The 21,927-nt window shown below is 49.8% G+C and overlaps 3 protein-coding genes across 3 annotated transcripts in view; all 3 read right to left on the bottom strand.

Annotated features, from left to right (window-relative positions):
* Nucleotides 1-827: 827 nt before the first annotated feature.
* Nucleotides 828-5,505, bottom strand: adnpb (activity-dependent neuroprotector homeobox b). Its single transcript, XM_068747161.1, has 3 exons — nt 5,398-5,505; nt 4,687-4,779; nt 828-4,585 (listed from the first exon to the last, which is right to left on the bottom strand). Exons 1-3 carry the CDS (start codon nt 5,503-5,505, stop codon nt 1,670-1,672), a joined length of 3,117 nt encoding a protein of 1,038 aa, XP_068603262.1. The 3' UTR covers nt 828-1,669.
* Nucleotides 5,506-10,575: 5,070 nt separating this feature from the next.
* dpm1 (dolichyl-phosphate mannosyltransferase subunit 1, catalytic) lies at nt 10,576-20,653 on the bottom strand. The gene is made up of 9 exons (XM_068747853.1): nt 20,498-20,653; nt 16,447-16,546; nt 14,558-14,591; nt 14,409-14,485; nt 14,203-14,228; nt 13,979-14,074; nt 13,820-13,888; nt 13,063-13,177; nt 10,576-10,887 (listed from the first exon to the last, which is right to left on the bottom strand). Exons 1-9 carry the CDS (start codon nt 20,626-20,628, stop codon nt 10,783-10,785), a joined length of 753 nt encoding a protein of 250 aa, XP_068603954.1. The 5' UTR covers nt 20,629-20,653; the 3' UTR covers nt 10,576-10,782.
* Nucleotides 20,654-21,017: 364 nt separating this feature from the next.
* The window catches only part of LOC137901777 (collagen alpha-1(XX) chain), a 42,883-nt gene continuing 41,973 nt past the window's right edge, over nt 21,018-21,927 (bottom strand). The window contains exon 41 of the mRNA XM_068745823.1: nt 21,018-21,599. Within this exon, the coding sequence (XP_068601924.1) occupies nt 21,571-21,599 (29 nt within the window). The 3' untranslated portion in view covers nt 21,018-21,570. The remainder of the gene's footprint in view (nt 21,600-21,927) is intronic.

Raw genomic sequence — 21,927 nt, 5'->3', positions numbered from 1 at the left:
TCCCAGGCCTCCCTCCCATCCCTCCTTACAGCAGCGCAGCAACACTCCAGCCTCGGAGAGTCTTGAGCCCCCTCCCTCGCTGGGGTAATGTCCCTCCATTTTAGATGAACGCGAGTCGACGCATCAGCAGGGAGTCCAGAGCCACGGGACAAGACGACTCACTCGATGACCCGATTGATCCTGCATGAGGAGCCCACCTCAGCAACTAGTACTACTAGTACGGCAGCAGTAACTAGCAGCAAGGGAGGTGGGATCCACCTGGGGCAGGTCAGGACACGGAGCATCAGGAGCATATTGATCAGAGCTCATCTGGCGGCGTCCCCCTGATGCTCGGGGGTACGAGAGGGCAGAGGTCAGGAGTTAAATAGCGGATAGACAGGCGAATGCTTCACCATAGACTCGGCCCAAGCGATTCCTGATAGCGAGACCGTTGAAGCCTCGGGGTAAACCTCCCGAGAAAGCCGCTGTTTAAGGAACCTATTTAACCCTTTAGAAACGGAGGGCCGACATAGGAGTTATGAGTATACGAGTGTATATTTATGTCTCCTACAACCACCAGGTTTTTACAGAGGAACATAAATCAGACATCAACTCATCAATTTATCGGTTCCTTCCACTAAACGGGGGCTTCAACTTTTCAACACATGAACAGAGAGAACCGGGGCTGCTCCTCCGAGATGAGTCGAACGCAGAGAATGGACTTCTGGGAGGGGACGTCCCAAAGACAGGAGAGGACGCTTCACTATTGCTACACGGAAAGGTCTGAAGTGGATGGACTGGTGCTTCAGGGTCGAGACAAAAGAAGCTGCAATGACCATCTGCTCTGTGAGAAGCACAACAACAACAACAACAGCACTTTATTGTTCATAAATGCTCAGGTGAAAATTAAACTAGAAACATACGCACAGTTCAAAGAAGACATGTTGAAGACAATTCTCTTAAAAAGCTGTCCTTCTCTTTGTGGATGTCAGCATGTTGCTCGACTGTCCAGTAGAAACAGAGGGGCGTGGCCTACGATTATGCTGCACCAATCAACACGTCGGTGCCGCCAGGCGTCCGGAACAAAGGAGGAGAATTAAAAAAATAACATCTAATCCAGCAAATCAGTATTCATTCATATATAGATATATTATTCTAGGTTGTTAAAAAATAAACGGCAACATACAAGAAAATACCAGCCACCAAAGCGACACCTATTGTTAAGCATTCCAAGGTAAAACATGAGGCTACCTTATGCACAGGTAGGAGCAAATATTTTACGGTACATGTTTCCAACCATGTCTAAAAGACTGTACAAATATACAACAGCATTCTCAGTAGAAGTACATGAAAACCACAGCCAGCATCTAATGCCACACCTCCAAGTCCAGTGGCCACACCTCTTATCTCAAGGTAAGAAAGTACTCAGAAGGCAAAATCCCTCCTTTGCTTGGGGCAACGTGACGGCTTCGTCCCGCTCGGGGAAGACGTGAAAAAGGACAAGTCAATGTGAGCTGCTCGTCCAGTCCTGCCTTTGAAACACATTGGATGGCTTGTTGGCGTCGTCTCCTTCAGGAACCCCCGCTGCAGCTGGACAGCGGCCTTCAGAGCATAAGAGGCAGGTTGTTGGCTTGGACCAAGTCCAAGTTGTCTCCCGGTCACACCTGCTGCTTGCCCAGGTGTCTCCCGGTCACACCTGCTGCTTGCCCAGGTGTCTCCCGGTCACACCTGCTGCTTGCCCAGGTGTCTCCCCGTCAGTCCTGCTTCTTGCAGATGAAGGTACAAACTTGGGAATAATGATAGGGAGAGCATCTCTTCCTTTGGGAGCTGTACTTCCTGGACCCGCTATGGGCCCAAAACCATTCTCTACGTGGTCTCCTTCATCCTCTTCTTCATCATCATCATCATCTGACATATCATCTGACATATCATCAAGGTCTGAAACAACTTGGGACTTTGTCCTCTGCTCCACCCCCTCTTTAGATTTTGTGAATTCCTTTTTATGATGCGGCTGTGCTTCTTCATCTTCATCTTTCTGCTGCTCATCCTCACTGTCAGATTCAATGTCAATGGGCTGAGGAAGGTCCAGAAGCCTTATCTGTGGTAAGGTGCAGTGGACTGTCCTCGGCTGTCCTCTACTGGACAGGGGGGAAGTTGGCGTAGCTTTGGTACTGTCCACCGTCTCAGTAGACTTTAGCTTTGATGGCGCCATGCCGCCGTTAGCAGCGACGCGCTCCCTGTGCCTTTGGAGGGCCTGCTCCGACACCCCCAGATGAGCAGTGGAGGTCCGCCTTCTATTCGGGCCACACTCGTACACCGCACCCTGAGTGAATGCCAGCTCGTGGCTGACGTTGCTGAGTTCGTGCATGCTGAACCCCAGCAACACGCTGGCATTCTGCTTTTCACAGTCCTGCACACACTGTCGCCTCCTGTTGACAAAATGGCTGGAAATGTCTGACTTCCACAGCCACAGACTGGCTGCCAGCTTCTCCACCTCCCGCTGGGTGGGATACGGCGCTCGGTTGAAGTACTGCGTTAGGAAACCCTTCCTAGACTCATACGACTCATTTTCGTATCCTTTTGGCTCAAGAGCCAGAACCACAGGTTGATCAGGATTCTCCACAAAGATGGATGAGCTGTTGCCGTCTCTAGGGTGGGCCCTTTCTCCAGGGGGTCCTGGCCTTCTTCGTTTTGATGCACTTGCGTCAGAGCCTTCAATGGTGGCCCGTTTCAGACTACTGCTTTGGGCGAGGCCGACCCGGCTCTCCTGACCGTTGTGGGACTTGCCGACACCTCGACAGTGCACCAGGTGTAGAGTGATGGTGGAGGCAGTCATGTTGCTCGTGTAAACCCCCAAACAGTGAATACACTTATAGGTGAGCTTCTTCTCTACAGGGTGGACCGTCTGAATCACCTGGTGCCTCTCTCTCAGGTGATGAGCCAGTGAATCGGAGATTGGGCCCTTGAGGATAGAGAAGCAAAGAGGACACAGTGTTTTCCCCACATCTCTCTTATAGGGCAGAGATGCCTGTGGGGCAGTCTTGGTTGGGAAAAAGTCAGAGGCCCCTGAGGGTATTTTTGGTGGAAGCTGAGGCATTAGCCTCTTTCCTGATATTAGCGAGGCAGCGTTATTGTTCTGAGTGTGAAACGCCACGGACTCTTCTGGGGCATCTCTCATGTTGTACGTTGTGACAATCAACTGAATATTCTTGGGGTTGCCCTGCTGCAGTGTGAGGTCAAATGTCAAGGGGGAGTCTGTGCGTGGGCCCACCCGCTCATCTGGGTGCGACAGCCGCATGTGGGCCACCATCTTCTCAACATCATTGAAGGTTGCCCGGCAGTGGGGGCAGGACAGGCCGTGGATCAGCATGTGGTTCAGCAAGGTGTCGCTGGGGAGATAGCGGTTGCAGTACAGACACTTGCTGGTGAAGTTGTGGATTTTCATAATGTAGTTGGCTACAGCAGGCACCTTCTCTGCTTTATGCTCCTTCTCAAAGTGAGAACTGTACACGTTCTCTGGGAAAAGTTCATTGCAGATCGTGCAAATCTTCCATTTCTGGGTATAGGATGTGCCGATGACTGAGGAGCCCCCTTTCTTGGCCGTGACCGAGGCCACGGTAGTCGCTGCAGCCTGCACACGTGAGCCCAAGGGACTGGATTTGAGTGAGGAAGAAGCACCGACCAGAACTGGACTCCTGAGGCTGCCACCAGAAACGAGTTGCTTTGCTGCATGCGACTGCTGAGGCACAGAAACCTGGGCGTTCCCTGGTAAAGTGACCCTCACCTGTTGGCTGCCTATAGAGAATGGCTGGGCCCCCCCAGTCTTTAACCTGACAGCATCATGCTTCATCCCAGATAGGAGACTCAAGTTAAAACCAGTCTTTGATGGGATGACGAGTCGGCCCAGCTGCTGGGAGCCAGGAGACCTAGTAGTGGCCAGGACTGCACCTTTCGGGCCCATTCCAATGATGGTCTTGTCTCCCTGAGTTTTTGGGGGGACCATGATGATGGGCTTTGGACGGGGTACTATCACACTGGTGTGCCCAATCATGGCAGTGACCTGGTAGCCAATCCTCTCGTGGTCCTCAATGACATGCTGGACCAGTGCCTCATAGGTCCGTGGGACAAACAGACACTTCCTGCAGTGAATCTGGTTACTGAGGACGTTGTTTGTGCCGTTCGGAGAACCGGTCTTCTCTCCTGGCTTTGCGATGTAGGACTGGGCCACTTGCTGGAAGTGCTCCCGGTAGATGTGCTTCCTCACGACATTGTACAAAGGGTCTCTGTAGGTACACTTCTTGCAGTAGTACACCGCCTGTTCCACGCTGTCCCCCGTCCTCTTCAGCAACCCGTCCTTCAGGAGCCCCCCAGCCCCGGCCAGCGGTCCGCCGGTCCCCTGTCGAGAAGTGTTGTTTGGCATGTGGAAAAGTTTGATGTGCGTTTCCAGAGTCTTTTTGTTCCCATTGTAAGTGCAGTAGGGGCAGTTGAGCAGAATGTTGTTTTCAAAATCCTCACTGTGGACATTGCGGAAGTGGCTCTTGTATGCAGAGAAGTACTTGGATGAGAAGAGGCAGCCGGAGCAGCAGAAAGGCTTGGACCTGTAGTCCTGGAAACAGAGGGGACACATTTCAGATACAAGCTCTGCCATGTGGAAATTCATTTTTATACATGTTGAAAAAAGACAACGTGAGCAGGTGCTTCACACACCTGGACCTTTGTGTGCGACTGTTCCCACATGCACACGTCTTCCCATGTTGTGTGCTTCATATAGACCTCTGGAGGCATGTAGTCTTCATAGTCCTGAAGAGCAACACATTCTGATTAATACCCGACAATGAAAGCGGCACAGCCAATCCTGATAACATCCGTTGAAACAGAAGACAGAGGGTCTCCGTGGAGAAAGGGTGTGGCTCTTGCCTTTGAGTGATTCCAAGCCATTTACAAAAACACAAAATGTGCCATAGTGGTCCTGACTAGGTAGGTATGGATAGAACATGACGATGCTGCTTCACTACTCCATCATCATCATCATCAGAGTCCAGCTTTGGTTAACCCCATTGATGGAACCAGGCCGGTAGAGTCGAGAGTCCACAGCAGTCACTTATGATGAGTCCAACTAACAGAATTTATAGGACTGACATCCAACTGTTAAGAACTGAATTCATATAGCAATGTCAAGATGTCCAGAACCACTGGTTCATACCCTGATGTTCTCTGTAAACGTGGTGCAATGGGGTATCCGTTTCAGCCGCCGCCCCCGCAGTGAACACAACGTAGGAAGGCGGGGCAGGGAGCTGACAAACACCAAATCTAAAACCTAGCATGACGTTGTCAAAGGTTTGAGGACAGATCTGAGAAGGTCTTCCTACACCATTCATGCAGAGCTACAGGAGACAAGCACACTCTGGTCCTGCTCACCTCCAGGTGATCTCGACAGAACTCCAGGCCGATGTCTCCCAGGACCTTCTTGACATTCCTCCTTGCTTTCCGCAGACTACCAAGGTTATTGACAGGGAGCTGGAACATTCTGCACACCTGAATAGAAACACACATCATTGATCGGCTCCAGGTCCAATCTGCTCAGGTGTCAAGACAACTGCACAACAGTGACGTCCCATCTAGACAACTTATGCTTGGGGTTAGGGCAGGGGTCGGCAAGTCCAAGGCGAAGGGGAACAGTTTGTGGGGACAGGAAAACCGCGGCCCTGCAGGGAAACCGTTTCAGCGGAGGTGATGACGCCGCTGCGAGCTCTCCAGCAGTAGAGAGACAGCAAATGACGGGGCGTTCAAAGACGCTCCGTCACAACGAATATTCACGATTAAAGTTCCCTGGAAATTTTTCAAAGCTCATAAAGCTTGTATGAAAATGTAAAAAGATGGGGGTGATATATTTTTTGTTTGAAAGTGGTTTCTGTATGAGATCAAACATTCTTAACGTTTTCCAATGCTGTAAAAATGTGTCTAATAAATATTACATTTCATCATCGCCTGCGACACACGTTTCAGCGCGGCGCTGCGCCAGGCAGGTGTAAACAAGCCGGCGGGCGCGTCATGGCCCCCAAAGGGAAGAAGAGACGACAAACATGAATATTGTGGCGAGCCGGAGCTCAGGCAGAGAGATGAACTCTGAACCAGGAAGTGCTTTTATTTAAAGCAGGGGGTCTTAACCTTGTTGCTGGTACCGAATCCCACCAGTTTCGTATGCACATTCACCGAACGCTTCTGTACTGAAAAATAAAATATATATATATTTTTAAATGAACCGTGCATGAACTCACTAGAAACTACCAACCGGCCAATCAGAGTAATTCTGCTGTTGCCTTTGAGAGACCAGCTCAGGTGCGTGGCTTCACCTCGGTGCCGCTCTCATGTCATGTTCACAGCAAAGTCTGTTCCTTTTCATGTTTTTATGTCCAGCATCCTCAAAGGATTGCTCACAAAGATATGTTGTAACAAATGGTATTAAACATTCCAGCGTTTCTTAGCAATAACAATTCCCCATCTCCATGTAGCTTCAAAAAGTGTTCCTTCATTTTTGCCAGTACGAGACCAGAGGGGGCGCCATCATACAGATTCTCCCCCTGGAAAGCTTATTGTATGTATTTTGTTTGTTTTGTATTTGCAATAGCAATGTGTTTTAATTTAATAATTTCTTTTTTTTAATCATGCCGATAGGATGCCGACTCCCATCACGTTCCGTGACGCACGTGAATCCATGTCGTACATATTCGTCCGACCACTTCCTTTTTATGCTCGACACTTAGTATGGATTAAAATATTAAGAAATAAATCACCCGACGTACGAGCACGACAGTCACACGTTAAATACTGAGCGCACTAAATTCCCGCAGCACTGATTGGCCAAGCAATGTAACGTGATCCTCTGCAGCCAGTGATGGCCAAGTGGGGCGTATCATCACAAAATGACACGATGAGTCGGGCGTGTCTTTACCTCCGCCGAACCCCGGTTAAGAAACACTGCATTCGACCTACAGGCCCGACGCAACTTCAACGGCGTGAAACACATCAACACTGAACAAATCATTCCTGTATAAACGTACAATCTGCATGAGGAATGTCCACAAGACATGCTTCAGTTGGTAAGAAAAGGTAGAAGTTGTTACCACGGAAACGCAAATATTAAAGCCATTGAGCGTTTGTATCCACGGTAGGACTGTCCGCTTGGGGGAAGCGGCCCCCGGTTTCAGTTTGATTGAATAATGACTCAACCTGTGAGAAACGTGCAACACAACAAAATATATTACTTCAACAAAAAACGATAAAACAAAAGTGGTTTAGCCTTAGTTAAGCAGAAAGAAAAACAAATACATGATAAACATGTTATAACAGTCTGAACCCTGCTGTGGCGTTTTATATTTTGCAATGAGCATGAACTTAAGTTTGAAGAACACAATGATAATATTGACTAGGCTAGGCTGACTAGCACCAAGTGCCGACAGCATGAACGACTACAACAGCGTTCAAAGCTCAATAAGATACAGTGACGGCCAATTCCCGGGAAAAGGGACTCTGATAACACACCGGTTATAACCACGGCAACAATCGATCGATACCTCAGCCACATTGTAATAGAAAACAAATAAATGGAATACCCTATATCATATACAAGAAAGTCTTATATTAGCTATACTCTGAAGAACCCAGTTCAGAGACACGTCCAGCAGCGGTGCTGGGACTTCACTGAACCCGGGAGGGGAGGACAGCAGCTTTGTTTGTTGCAGACTAACAGCCACTGTGGGGGGGGTACCTTACAGCACTGGTCTGGACGCTGAAAACACAGCTCCACCAAGTGGTGTCAAAGGTCACTGCCCACGATGACGACAGGAACACACTCACACACGGCCTTCTAGTGTGCGTGTTAGTTCCAGTCCACCAGAGTAAAGACATTTCTGTCTATCCACCTGTCTTCATCCCGGTCCCGTCTGGGAGATGCACATCCTTTTCCACTTCCTGTCTACTTCCTGTTTCCTCTGACTTGTCGATGGCGCTAGAGAGCAGCTTCATTATGAACCTCCCAACACTGCCGGCCCCGTTTTCACTTCCTGCCATAGAATACCATCACAGAATGGCGCCTCCTATTGAGTCAGCAGGAGCTCCTACATGATGTCTGCAGGGAAGGAGAGGGAGGGACAGAAGGGGGAGGGGGAGTGTGCATTGGAGGAGGAGAGAGAGAGAGGGGGCAAAGAAAGAGAGGAGGATATCGGGAAGTCAGGAGAGGGTGAGGAGGTGGACAAGGGTGAGCGAAAACAGGGGCGATGGAGAGGCACTGAGGGGGGGGGGGGGGGGTGTAAGGAAACAAACGAGGGAGAAAAACCCAAAGAGGGGGAGGAAAGGAGGGACGGAAGGAGACAGGAGGAGCAAAACAGGTTTCACCCCTTTAACTGTGACCATGAAGAAAGAGAAGGAAGAGAGGAGAGGAGGCCTCCACCCCCCACCCTGTCCTCCGCCGGGACATGTCCCCTCTGTGCTGGTTGACTTCTGCTGTCCACCACCCTCCGTCAACGCGAGGTCACGGCGTGAGGAACCCACCAATCAGGAACCTCCGCCGCAGCAATCATGATGAACTGATCGGAACCTCGGCTGAACCCGGATCACCTTGGAGATGCGTCCCGGAGATGCGTCCCGGAGACCCCCCCCCCCCCCTCTAACGTAGATGTCCTTTCAGTCCTCCCAGCGTTCCCACTGACCGGTGCTCGCTGGAAGCTCCGGTACCGGGTCAGCCCCGACAGCCCCCCCGGGCCCCGGGTCCCGGGTCCACGGGCCCGACAGGGAGCCCCAGCCGCTGACAAAGCATTGAGGACACACGGGCACGGAGTTAGCATGCTAAGCTAGCCAACTCCCAGCAACAACAATGTCCTCCCAGAACCCCAAGCTGCCGGTTCCGTGGTGATCCAATCACCGAGCCGTGCGTTCCGGCCCGAGGAGGACACCCGACGTCCCCCTCGGGCCGGGACAGCCAAGGCACCGGGACTGTAGCTAACTAGCATCCATCGCGTCCCCGAGGTAGCCACGGCTAGCGGCTAGCAGGACGACACAGACGGCTCACCTGCTTCGCGTCCAGAGCCCCCGTCCGAGTGAAATGCGTCCCCCCCGGATGGGTGAAGACGAACAGGGACGGTCACAGGACGCGCCCGCCCCCCTCCGGCGCCTCGCTAACCAGATAGCCGAGGACAACTAGCGTCATGGAAGAGAACCAACAACCAGTGGTCCGGTCCTGCCTGGCTGACGGGGGCTATCCTTCCCCCTCCCCTGGTCAGTGAACGGTACCGGAGACACCCGAGACGACTGGAGCCTTCATTCCCGGTCCCGGTCCGGGTTCGGGTTCGGGCTGGGAACGACCGGCGGCATGTCCACTCCTTCAAACAAACGTCCAACGTGCTGGGCTGGCAGGCGGCGGCGCTTCGCCCGTTCCCCGACAGACAATACACATCCAGCCGAGGCAGCGCGATCCAAAATGGCGCAAATAAAAGGGCCGGAAGTGACGTCTACCTCATTAGCATAAGCAGCCTCATTGTGAGATCCCCGCGAGGCCGGGTCATTAAAACTTAATTGCTCAGTCACTCAATTTCAGCATTAAGGTCAACGTGGTTTCAGATACGCCCCCCCCCCGGACCGCGTCCGCTCGACGTTTCCGCGTCCGCGGGGTAAACAACGCGGCGCTGCAGTGGCGGGAACACGCCTCCAGGGTCGGATGGACGCCGTACGGGCGGACAGCAGGTGGCGCTGTAACCGCGTTGTCCCTCAGGATGGGCGGGTCTATGGCCAGCTTGCCCCCCCCCCCCCCCCCCCATCACATCAGCGTCCTACTTTGTGTTTCCACGGTGACGAGCCTTTGGATCAGCAGACTGCAAACAGAAAGGTTTCAGGCAGCTGGGTGGGACACCGGGACCGGTGGGATGCTGGGTGGGACACCGGGAATGGTGGGATGCTGGGTGGGACACCAGGACCGGTGGGATGCTGGGTGGGACACCGGGACCGGTGGGATGCCGGTGGGGACACCGGGACCGGTGGCCTGCTGGTTGGGACACCGGGACCGATGGGATGCTGGTGGGGACACCGGGACCTGTGGCCTGCTGGTGGGGACACCGGGACCGGTGGGATGCCGGTGGGGACACCGGGACCGGTGGGATGCTGGGTGGGACACCGGGACCGGTGGGATGCTGGTCGGGACACCGGGAACGGTGGGATGCTGGGTGGGACACCGGGACCTGTGGCCTGCTGGTGGGGACACCGGGACCGGTGGGATGCTGGTGGGGACACCGGGAACGGTGGGATGCTGGTCGGGACACCGGGAACGGTGGGATGCTGGGTGGGACACCGCGACCGGTGGGATGCTGGGTGGGACACCGGGACCGGTGGCCTGCTGGTGGGGACACCGGGACCGGTGGGGTGAGATCCAGGTGCTGTGTCGAACCAGCGCCTCGGTCAGGAATCCTGTTCTGGGCTTTACCTGAGAAGCAGCTACGCTAACCTGAGGACTAAAAACCGACGACAGCAAGAAGACACTGAGCCTGTCTTTGTTCAGAAAAACAAGAACTTTAGGTTTGGAGGCGTAAATATAAAAACAGAACCAGCGACAGAAAGATGAACTTTATTTGAGTAAATCACAGCTGGAGCAGTCCGACAGTTCAGCCAGCGGTGCAGAGAGGGAACGATGGGCTGATGATGTAGCTTCTAGCCACGCCCCCTTTGACGCCCCCTCACTCACACAATGCAATAGTCATTTCAGGAGGCTGGGATATAAAATGAGCTGGGGGGGGGGGGGGGGATGCATTCCAGGGATCATGTCGTGGCAAACAGCGTCAGCAGTCCTTTGGCAAACGAAACAATCTCATTCCCTCCGAGCTTGGACTCTCCGTATATTCGATCCACAAAGGAAATGGGCACCTGTGGTTGGAAGAGGAGAGAATCGCCTTTCAGTTCACGGCTGGAGCTGCTCTTTGATCCGATTCAGAGGCTGAACGACGACAATCAACAGCAGCATCAGGAACTCCGGACGGCTGTGAGAGATTCTGTGTCAGCAGGTCATGAGAAGGCGTTCCTGCAGACGGACGGAACGTCCGCGGCACGCTGCACCTGGGGGTGCGTCGACGCTCCCCAGGTGCAGCTTCTCAGCGAGGCGTACCTGAGCCAGACATACAGAGAGTATTTAATGAAGGACAGCTGGTTCTGCGGGTTTTGTCGTAAGCAGACTTGGATGTAAATTGGCCCATGTTAAATTACCGTAAGTATATTATGCTGCGTCATGATTCTGTAAATGAGTAAGTATATTATGCTGCGTCATGATTCTGTAAATGAGTGAGTATATTATGCTGATTCATGATACAGTAAATGAGTAAGTATATTATGCTGAGTCATGATTCTGTAAATGAGTGAGTATATTATGCTGATTCATGATACAGTAAATGAGTAAGTATATTATGCTGAGTCATGATTCTGTAAATGAGTGAGTATATTATGCTGATTCATGATACAGTAAATGAGTAAGTATATTATGCTGAGTCATGATTCTGTAAATGAGTGAGTATATTATGCTGATTCATGATACAGTAAATGAGTGAGTATATTATGCTGCGTCATGATACAGTAAATGAGTAAGTATATTATGCTGCGTCATGATTCTGTAAATGAGTGAGTACATTATATTGATTCATGATACAGTAAATGAGTAAGTATATTATGCTGAGTCATGATTCTGTAAATGAGTGAGTATATTATGCTGATTCATGATTCTGTAAATGAGTGAGTATATTATGCTGATTCATGATACAGTAAATGAGTATGTATATTATGCTGCGTCATGATTCTGTAAATGAGTAAGTATATTATGCTGCGTCATGATTCTGTAAATGAGTAAGTATATTATGCTGCGTCATGATTCTGTAAATGAGTGAGTATATTATGCTGATTCATGATACAGTAAATGAGTGAGTATATTATGCTGATTCATGATACAGTAAATGAGTAAGTATATTATGCTGAGTCATGATTCTGCAAATGAGTGAGTATATTATGCTGATTCATGATTCTGTAAATGAGTGAGTATATTATGCTGATTCATGATACAGTAAATGAGTAAGTATATTATGCTGCGTCATGATACAGCAAATGAGTGAGTATATTATGCTGCGTCATGATACAGTAAATGAGTGAGTATATTATGCTGCGTCATGATTCTGTAAATGAGGAGCAGAGAGAGACACTGTCCCCTCGGTCGACATCGTGGGTGAGACCTTAGGCAACATATTGTAATCTTATTAAACTTATTAAAGTGATCATTTTGAAGCATGTAAACTGTATGATGTCTTTGAGAAATTGCAGTCAAAGATTTCCAGAACCTATCATGTGATTTTAAATTGCACACTTTTGATATTTATTTCAAGCTGTTTGCTGAAACGAGCGTGCTGGTGTTCAGGCAGGTTCTCTTTGTTTGACTTTGTAGGGTTCAGAGGTATTTGTATTAGCAGGGCGTTCGTTTCACGGTGGTTTTATGGCTGATAAATGGTAGAAACAGCAAATTAAAGAAGGACTGAATAACAACATCCAGTAAAACCTCCACAGGACGAGACCAGAGTCTTCCTTAGAAAGATACCAGCAACATTAAAGGAAACACCCAGGCTGACCACAGGTCCTGTTCGTCCGGACCACACGATGACACCTGACCCGACGTCTTCATGCACATTGATGCAGGAAGAATGCTTTAGCAAATATACAGACATTTTCTCGTGAAAGTTTGACACATCTAAGGTATAAACAGGATTTATCTACAAAACTATGGAGTACGGACATTCAGTAAATAATGACGCCCAAAACGGATGGATGGATGGGTGGATGGGTGGGTGGATGGATGGATGAAGGATGGATAGATGGACAGGTGATGGATGGGTGGGTGGGTGGATGAAGGATGGATAGATGGACAGGTGATGGATGGATGGATGAAGGATGGATAGATGGACAGATGATGGATGGGTGGATGGATGAAGGATGGATAGATGGACAGGTGATGGATGGATGGATGGACAGACAGATGATGGATGGATGGATGAAGGATGGATGCCTCACTTCTCCAATCGTGTAGTTGAGCTGTCTGGCACGGACGATCATCTCCATCTGAAAGACGTAGCCTTTGGACACGCAGCGCTCAACCAGACTCTCCAACACCTTCTTCTTGTACAACCTAATACAGTGGAGTACAAGTACAGGTGAGGACACAGCAACACTGGAGTACAAGTACAGGTGAGGACACAGCAACACTGGAGTATAAGTACAGGTGAGGACACAGCAACACTGGAGTATAAGTACAGGTGAGGACACAGCAACACTGGAGTATAAGTACAGCCTGACGGTGAGGACACAGCAACACTGGAGTATAAGTACAGCCTGATGGTGAGGACACAGCAACACTGGAGTAATTGCACAGGCGAGGACAAAACAACACTGGAGTATAAGTACAGCCTGACGGTGATGACACAACAACACTGGAGTACAAGTACAGCCTGATGGTGAGGACACAACAACACTGGAGTATAAGTACAGCCTCACGGTGAGGACACAACAACACTGGAGTATAAGTACAGCCTCACGGTGATGACACAACAACACTGGAGTATAAGTACAGGTGAGGACACAACAACACTGGAGTACAAGTACAGGTGAGGACACAGCAACACTGGAGTACAAGTACAGCCTGACGGTGAGGACACAACAACACTGGAGTATAAGTACAGGTGAGGACACAACAACACTGGAGTACAAGTACAGCCTGACGGTGAGGACACAACAACACTGGAGTATAAGTACAGGTGAGGACACGGCTTACCTGAAGCTGCCAGTGAGGTCTGAAGCTCCTGGCCTGAGCAACACCTGAGTCAGGAAGTTGGCCCCCCGGCTGCGAGTCAAAGAGAAAAGCACGAGTTGAGATCACGCTAAAGTCTTCGTCGGCGGGAGACGAGTGGACGGACACTGAGCTGCTTCCGACCTGATGAGCTTCCTGCGCAGATCCCAGCCGTACACTCCTCCTCTTCCTCGGTACCGAGTACCAGACACCAGGTCGTAGTCTCCCTCCTTCTGCGTTCTGACGGACACGGATGAATGTGTGTGCGTGTGTGTGGCGCAGGCACAAAACGAATCCTCAAACATTCTGAACACGACTTGTTGGAAACAAATTCATGAGAAAGGAAACGTAAATGTATTCAGACTTACTCAATAAATTCAGGGATGAATTTAGGCTGAAACAGAAAATGACAAAGATCAAATATGCAATTCTAAATAAAGTTTCTCAAAGTACATTGAAGATAGAAAGCTTGAGCAAATCTTGTGAGTGGTAAACTGTAGACTTCCTATTTTCACTATTGTCCGACATTACACAGTACAAAAGTTAAAAAGTGAATGATGGAAGTTCTGGTCACATGATGGGAGAGATCTGCATCCATGATGAAGACGAAGTTCCCCGTAGCGTGCTTCATCCCGTGGATGTAGGCCGTGCCTGTGAGATGGAAGCAGCGTCATCAGGAGAGCACGATCAGGGCACTGATCCGTACATCGCTGTCACACTCACCGAGTCCTAATTTCTCTGCTCTTGGTCGCAGAAGCTGAACCACAGAAAATGCAGATTAATCATCCGATAAATCCCCAATCAGAGTGAATCTCACAACCACAAGGAAGTTAAAGGAAAGGGAACCTCGGGAAGGTTCCTGATCTTACGAGAAACGTTCCGAGTAGAATTCAAATCAAGGACAGTGGTGTCGCCCGGTATGGTGCAACCGGTGCCCGACCCCGGAGCCAGGCCTGGGGTCGGGCTCGTACGTGAGCGCCTGGTGGCCAGGTCTCCTTCCACGGGGCATTCGGAAGGTCATGTTCATGTACGGTTCATTAAAGAATCATATATCTGTCGTGAATTAGAAAAAAACTAAAGAAGGGTAAATGTGCAGATGAAACTGGTGGGCTCGGGTTCGGGTTCGGGTTCGGAACCACCGGGCTAAACCCTGCAGGGAACGATAGCTGGTGGGTTCGGGTTCGGGTTCTGAACCACCGGGCTAAACCCTGCAGGGAATGATAGCTGGTGGGTTCGGGTTCGGGTTCTGAACCACCAGGCTAAACCCTGCAGGAAATGATAGCTGGTGGGTTCGGGTTCTGAACCACCGGGCTAAACCCTGCAGGGAATGATAGCTGGTGGGTTCGGGTTCGGGTTCTGAACCACCGGGCTAAACCCTGCAGGGAACGATAGCTGGTGGGTTCGGGTTCGGGTTCTGAACCACCGGGCTAAACCCTGCAGGGAATGATAGCTGGTGGGTTCGGGTTCGGGTTCTGAACCACCAGGCTAAACCCTGCAGGGAATGATAGCTGGTGGGTTCGGGTTCGGGTTCTGAACCACCAGGCTAAACCCTGCAGGGAATGATAGCTAGTGGGTTCGGGTTCTGAACCACCGGGCTAAACCCTGCAGGGAATGATAGCTGGTGGGTTCGGGTTCTGAACCACCAGGCTAAACCCTGCAGGGAATGATAGCTAGTGGGTTCGGGTTCGGGTTCTGAACCACCAGGCTAAACCCTGCAGGGAATGATAGCTGGTGGGTTCGGGTTCGGGTTCTGAACCACCAGGCTAAACCCTGCAGGGAATGATAGCTAGTGGGTTCGGGTTCTGAACCACCGGGCTAAACCCTGCAGGGAATGATAGCTGGTGGGTTCGGGTTCGGGTTCTGAACCACCAGGCTAAACCCTGCAGGGAACGATAGCTGGTGGGTTCGGGTTCGGGTTCTGAACCGCCAGGCTAAACCCTGCAGGGAACGATAGCTGGTGGGTTCGGGTTCGGGTTCTGAACCGCCGGGCTAAACCCTGCAGGGAACGATAGCTGGTGGGTTCGGGTTCGGGTTCTGAACCGCCGGGCTAAACCCTGCAGGGAACGATAGCTGGTGGGTTCGGGTTCGGGTTCTGAACCGCCGGGCTAAACCCTGCAGGGAACGATAGCTGGTGGGTTCGGGTTCGGGTTCGGAACCACCGGGCTAAACCCTGCAGGGAACGATAGCTGGTGGGTTCGGGTTCGGGTTCTGAACCACCGGGCTAAACCCTGCAGGGAACGATAGCTGGTGGGTTCGGGTTCGGGTTCTGAACCACCGGGCTAAACCCTGCAGGGAACGATAGCTGGTGGGTTCGGGTTCGGGTTCTGAACCACCGGGCTAAACCCTGCAGGGAACGATAGCTGGTGGGTTCGGGTTCGGGTTCTGAACCACCGGGCTAAACCCTGCAGGGAACGATAGCTGGTGGGTTCGGGTTCGGGTTCTGAACCACCGGGCTAAACCCTGCAGGGAATGATAGCTGGTGGGTTCGGGTTCGGGTTCTGAACCACCGGGCTAGCTACACATTGCACGAAACCAATTCGTTCATTCATTCTATTAAATAATTCATGACTCGTGTCCTGAGCCAAACGGATTATAAAAAGTTTTTCACTTACTATTTTATCCTCTCCATAAATCTTCTGCAGCTGCTGTCCCACCGCCAGTGTCCCATCTGGGCTTCCGTCGTCAATGACAATAATCTCGTAATTATATCCACTGTAACAACAAATGACAGGCTACATTAATATTTGGTTATATTCCAACTAAATACAATCGAGTATCCTGTTTATTAGGTTCCGAGAACGGAGGTTCAAGGAACCTATTGTTTTTCTAGAGATTATTATTATTATTTGCGAATGCCTTTTTGAGGCACTTCCCGGGCACCTAGAGGTGTCGAAACTATATAGGAGTGTCACATCTGGTTTTTGAGATTTTATACGCAAACAGGAAGTCAGCCATCTTGGATGGCGTGCGAAAATTTGAAATGTACGAACGCGTTTTTGAGGACTTTAGGATCGACGAAAACCCACGAAACTTTACGCGCAGGTTCGCAACGGTACTTACGAGGATTTGATTGTGTAATTTTAACGTTACGTCGCATATTGGCTCTTTGGCGCCCCCTTGATTGTTTTTCCCTTGTAGCGTAGCTTTGACCCCCTCAACATACGCGAAAACTCTTGAAAATCGGTCAGGAGACGGACATCGGCCAACTTGACCTGCTCGTAAAGCGATTGCTCTCGGCGTGTTTCGGGGGCTTCAGAGCGCCCCCTAACGCACCGGAGGCCGTAGTTTGAACGTAGTTTGTCCGATAGTCACGAAATTTGGTAGGAACGTCCAAATCGTCATTCCAGACATATTTGTAATTGGCTTTCTGTAGCCCCGCCCACCCGGATGTCGGCCATATTGGATTTTGTACGTTTTTTGGCATACTTTGACGAACTCCTCCCAGACGCTTTATCGGATTTGCGTCGAATTCAGGTGACGTAATCGCCAAGTACCCGCGACGTTAAATTGCGAAGGGATTTTTGATCGATCGAACGATGAGGTCACAGGCCACGTTTGAATGTGCCATTTTACCATTTTATAGGTCTCGAACTTTGCGATACTCCTCCCAGAGGTTTTGAGATATCGATCTCAAAGTCGGGCGACGGCCTCTCAACTCATTGACGACGCTAAATTGCGAAGCTTTTGTGTTTTCGCCAATCGCTGTTGCCGTGGCGGCCTTGCGAACTTTGCTGTTGTGCCATGACGTGCATGGCTGTTGGAGCTTCACTTTGCACGGTCCGACCGTCTCCAAATTTCACACGCTGGATGAGAGTCCAGACCTGAACTCGAGTACATGCCATTGACGGTGATGGTCTCAGCGCCACCTACAGGAACAGGAGCATACATTGTCCGATCGGTCCCAAACTTGACACGCTTCATCAGGGTCACGTCTAGAGGACAAACGCGTGTTTCTGACATCTGTGGATTGCGAATTAGCGCGTACCCCAACGTGCGCCAGGCCCCAACGTGCGCCGGGTTCGAGGAACCTCTCAAGGCTGCTCGCAGCTTTAATTAGGTTCCGAGAACGAAGGTTCAAGGAACCTATTGTTTTTGCAGAAATTATTATTTTTAAATGGCTTTTTGAGGCACTTCCCGGGCACCTAGAGGTGTCGAAACTATATAGGAGTGTCACATCTGGTGTCTAGTTTCTAAATCTGGAATTTGATATCACCTTCGGGCTCCATAGCGCCACCTAAGGGTGGTTTTTCTCCGGAAAGGTATTCGGATCGTCACGAAATCCGAGTACGTCGTACCTCTGGGGGTCTCGAGCCTATAAAATATTTTTGAAAATTCTTACGCAAACAGGAAGTCAGCCATCTTGGACGGCGTGCGAAGATTTGAAATGTACGAACGCGTTTTTGAGGACTTTAGCATCAACGAAAACCCACAAAACTTTACGCGCAGGTTCGCAACGGTACTTACGAGAATTTGATTGTGTAATTTTAACTTTTGGTTGCATATTGGCTCTTTGGCGCCCCCTTGTTTTTTTTCCCTTGTAGCGTAGCTTCGACCCCCTCAACATACGCGAAAACTCTTGAAAATCGGTCAGGAGACGGACATCTCCCTACTTGACCTGCTCGTAAAGCGATTGCTCTCGGCGTGTTTCGGGGGCTCCAGAGCGCCCCCTAACGCACCGGAGGCCGTAGTTTCAACGTAGTTTGTCCGATAGTCGCGAAATTTGGTGGGAACGTCCAAATCCTCATTCCAGACATATTTGTAATTGGCTTTCTGTAGCCCCGCCCACCCGAATGTCGGCCATATTGGATTATGTACGTTTTTTGGCATACTTTGACGAACTCCTCCCAGACGCTTTATCGGATTCGCGTCGAATTCGGGTGACGTGATCGCCAAGTACCCGCGACGTTAAATTGCGAAGGGATTTTTGATCGATCGAAGGATGAGGTCACAGGCCTTGCTTGAATGTGCCATTTTACCATTTTAGAGGTCTCGAACTTTGCGATACTCCTCCCAGAGGTTTCGAGATATCGATCTCAAAGTCGGGCGACGGCCTCCCGACTCATTGATGACGCTAAATTGCAAAGCTTTTGTGTTTTCGCCAATCGCTGTTGCCGTGGCGGCCTTGCGAACTTTGCTGTTGTGCCATGACGTGCATGGCTGTTGGAGCTTCACTTTGCACGGTCCGACCGTCTCCAAATTTCACACGCTGGATGAGAGTCCAGACCTGAACTCGAGTACATGCCATTGACGGTGATGGTCTCAGCGCCACCTACAGGAACAGGAGCATACATTTTCCGATCGGTCCCAAACTTGACACGCTTCATCAGGGTCACGTCTAGAGGACGTACGCGTGTTTCTGACATTTGTGGATCGCGAATAAGCGCGTACCCCAACGTGCGCCAGGCCCCAACGTACGCCGGGTTCGAGGAACCTCTCAAGGCTGCTCGCAGCTTTAATTTATATTATTATCTGATGACATCACATAGTTTAGTTTTGACACAGGAATGTGCGCGCGCACGTTCAATGAGCTGGGACAGGAAACGTGAGATGGCGAGACACTAGCAGAGCAGGGACATTAGCTAACACTAGCAGAGCAGGGACATTAGTTAACACTATCTGAACAGGGACATTAGCTAACACTATCTGAACAGGGACATTAGCTAACACTAGCAGAGCAGGGACATTAGCTAACACTAGCAGAGCAGGGACATTAGCTAACACTAGCAGAGCAGGGACATTAGCTAACACGAGCAGAGCAGGGACATTAGCCAACACTAGCAAAGCAGGGACATTAGCTAACACTAGCAGAGCAGGGACATTAGCCAACACTAGCAGAGCAGGGACATTAGCCAACACTAGCAAAGCAGGGACATTAGCTAACACTAGCAGAGCAGGGACATTAGCCAACACTAGCAGAGCAGGGACATTAGCTAACACTAGCAGAGCAGGGACATTAGCCAACACTAGCAGAGCAGGGACATTAGCCAACACTAGCAGAGCAGGGACATTAGTTAACACTATCTGAACAGGGACATTAGCTAACACTATCTGAACAGGGACATTAGCTAACACTAGCAGAGCAGGGACATTAGCTAACACTAGCAGAGCAGGGACATTAGCTAACACTAGCAGAGCAGGGACATTAGCTAACACGAGCAGAGCAGGGACATTAGCCAACACTAGCAAAGCAGGGACATTAGCTAACACTAGCAGAGCAGGGACATTAGCCAACACTAGCAAAGCAGGGACATTAGCTAACACTAGCAGAGCAGGGACATTAACTAACACTATCTGAACGGGGACATTAGCTAACACTAGCAGAGCAGGGACATTAGCTAACACTATCTTTATACTTTATTAATCTGTCCCTTGGCGGGCAATTTGGCTTACAGCAGTTTGAACTGCTGCTGGTCGCAGCGTGCGCATGCGCCCGGGCAATGCGGGTGAAGTGTCTTGCCTAAGGACACAACGACAGCGTACACATGCGCCTGAGCCGGGGATCGAACCGCCAACCTCCCGGTCATAGGACGACCCTCTCAACCACTGCGCCACTGTCGCCACTATCTGAACAGGGACATTAGCTAACACTAGCAGAGCAGGGACATTAGCTAACACTATCTGAACAGGGACATTAGCTAACACCGGTAGATTTCCTGAACTCACCTCTCCCCTAAATATTTCACCAGGAGCCACACTATCAGAGGAAGGTTTTCCTGTTCGTTGTACGTGGGCAACAGAACCGAGTATTTGTCAACACTGTCCTGGTTTTTGTCTTTCGTTTTACGGCTCGCCATAGCGACGTGTATCGCCCGTCACGAAAGTAAATAAAGTTGGAAAATGTGTCGCAGCATCCTGTTTGGTACTTTCAACGTAAAGTGCTGCACAAGCTGCAGCTCTTTGATGCCTCCATATGCTCGAGTCTGGTATTAGCTTAATACATAAGGTTAAAAAAAAAAAAAAAAATCATATGCCTTTATTTAGACAATTATTTTGAAATCACGGTACCTGGACGAGCAGTCGCTTTGCAGTTAGAACTTCCGCTGTGATTTTCAAAATAGTCGCAGATGGACGCACATATTTTTTTGTTTCCCCACAAAGGACAGACCTTTTATTTCAGGAATTTCAGCTGCGGGATTTCAGAATACATATAAAATATGAAAACAAAGACACCACGCTTCCTCAGACACATGACATTTATTAAACAGGTAAAAAAACATAGAAAATCAATGAAAGAAACGTCGCGCACACACACACACACACTCACACACACACTCACACATTTGAGGTTTATTATTCAAACCCAAGGAAATAAGAAAATGTAAACCTGAATTTTCAATATGAATATATGCAGTATAAAATATTGTACATGAATATAACAATATCTCACAGTATCGTTTAGAGCATGGGTTATTATTAACAGTGCATTAATTCATAGAGAGAAACAAAAGGTTTCAGTGCGAATATAATGGACATAATAAGACAGGATGGGACTGATGGGAAAATACTTAGTGTCGTAAATCTAACACGATTCTACAGTAGAAAGCGTCTTTCTTACATTTGTCATTTCCTTATCTTATGTCCACAAATATAACAAGCATGGAGAGAAATCCTTCCGGGATTGTTTCCTTTACTTGAAGCCTCAAAGCTTCTGCATCAGCTGACCGACCGCTTCAGCGGCTCGACTGAAAGCCCGGCAGGAACCGGGTCAGGAACCGGGTCAGGAACCGCAGGTCCACTCAAGGCTGGTAGCCATAGTACGGCTCGTCTGGACAAAGGGGGCGAGAGACACAGAGAGAGAGAGAGACACACACATTCACTTTATATTGTGCTGTTGGAAAATTATTAACAATACATTAATAATGCCAAATATCTAAACAAAAGTGGTAACTAAGCAACCAGAGGGGAGTGTAAATAAAGAAACAATGTTTCCCTGGCCTGTTTTTTAACATCCTGAACTCGCCTGTAATTTAAAGGCCAAGCTGGTTCTGGACTGGGCTTTAGGAACCCGGTTCTTCAGGAGGATGCTGTGACCCGACATCCAACTGTGATGAACGACTGAACGTTCCTGTTGGGCTCCTCTCTGGCTTTAATAT

Source organism: Brachionichthys hirsutus, chromosome 2, assembly GCF_040956055.1.
Source record: "Brachionichthys hirsutus isolate HB-005 chromosome 2, CSIRO-AGI_Bhir_v1, whole genome shotgun sequence".
Classification (NCBI taxonomy): Eukaryota; Metazoa; Chordata; class Actinopteri; order Lophiiformes; family Brachionichthyidae; genus Brachionichthys; species Brachionichthys hirsutus.
This window is presented reverse-complemented; position numbering and strand designations above follow the sequence as displayed.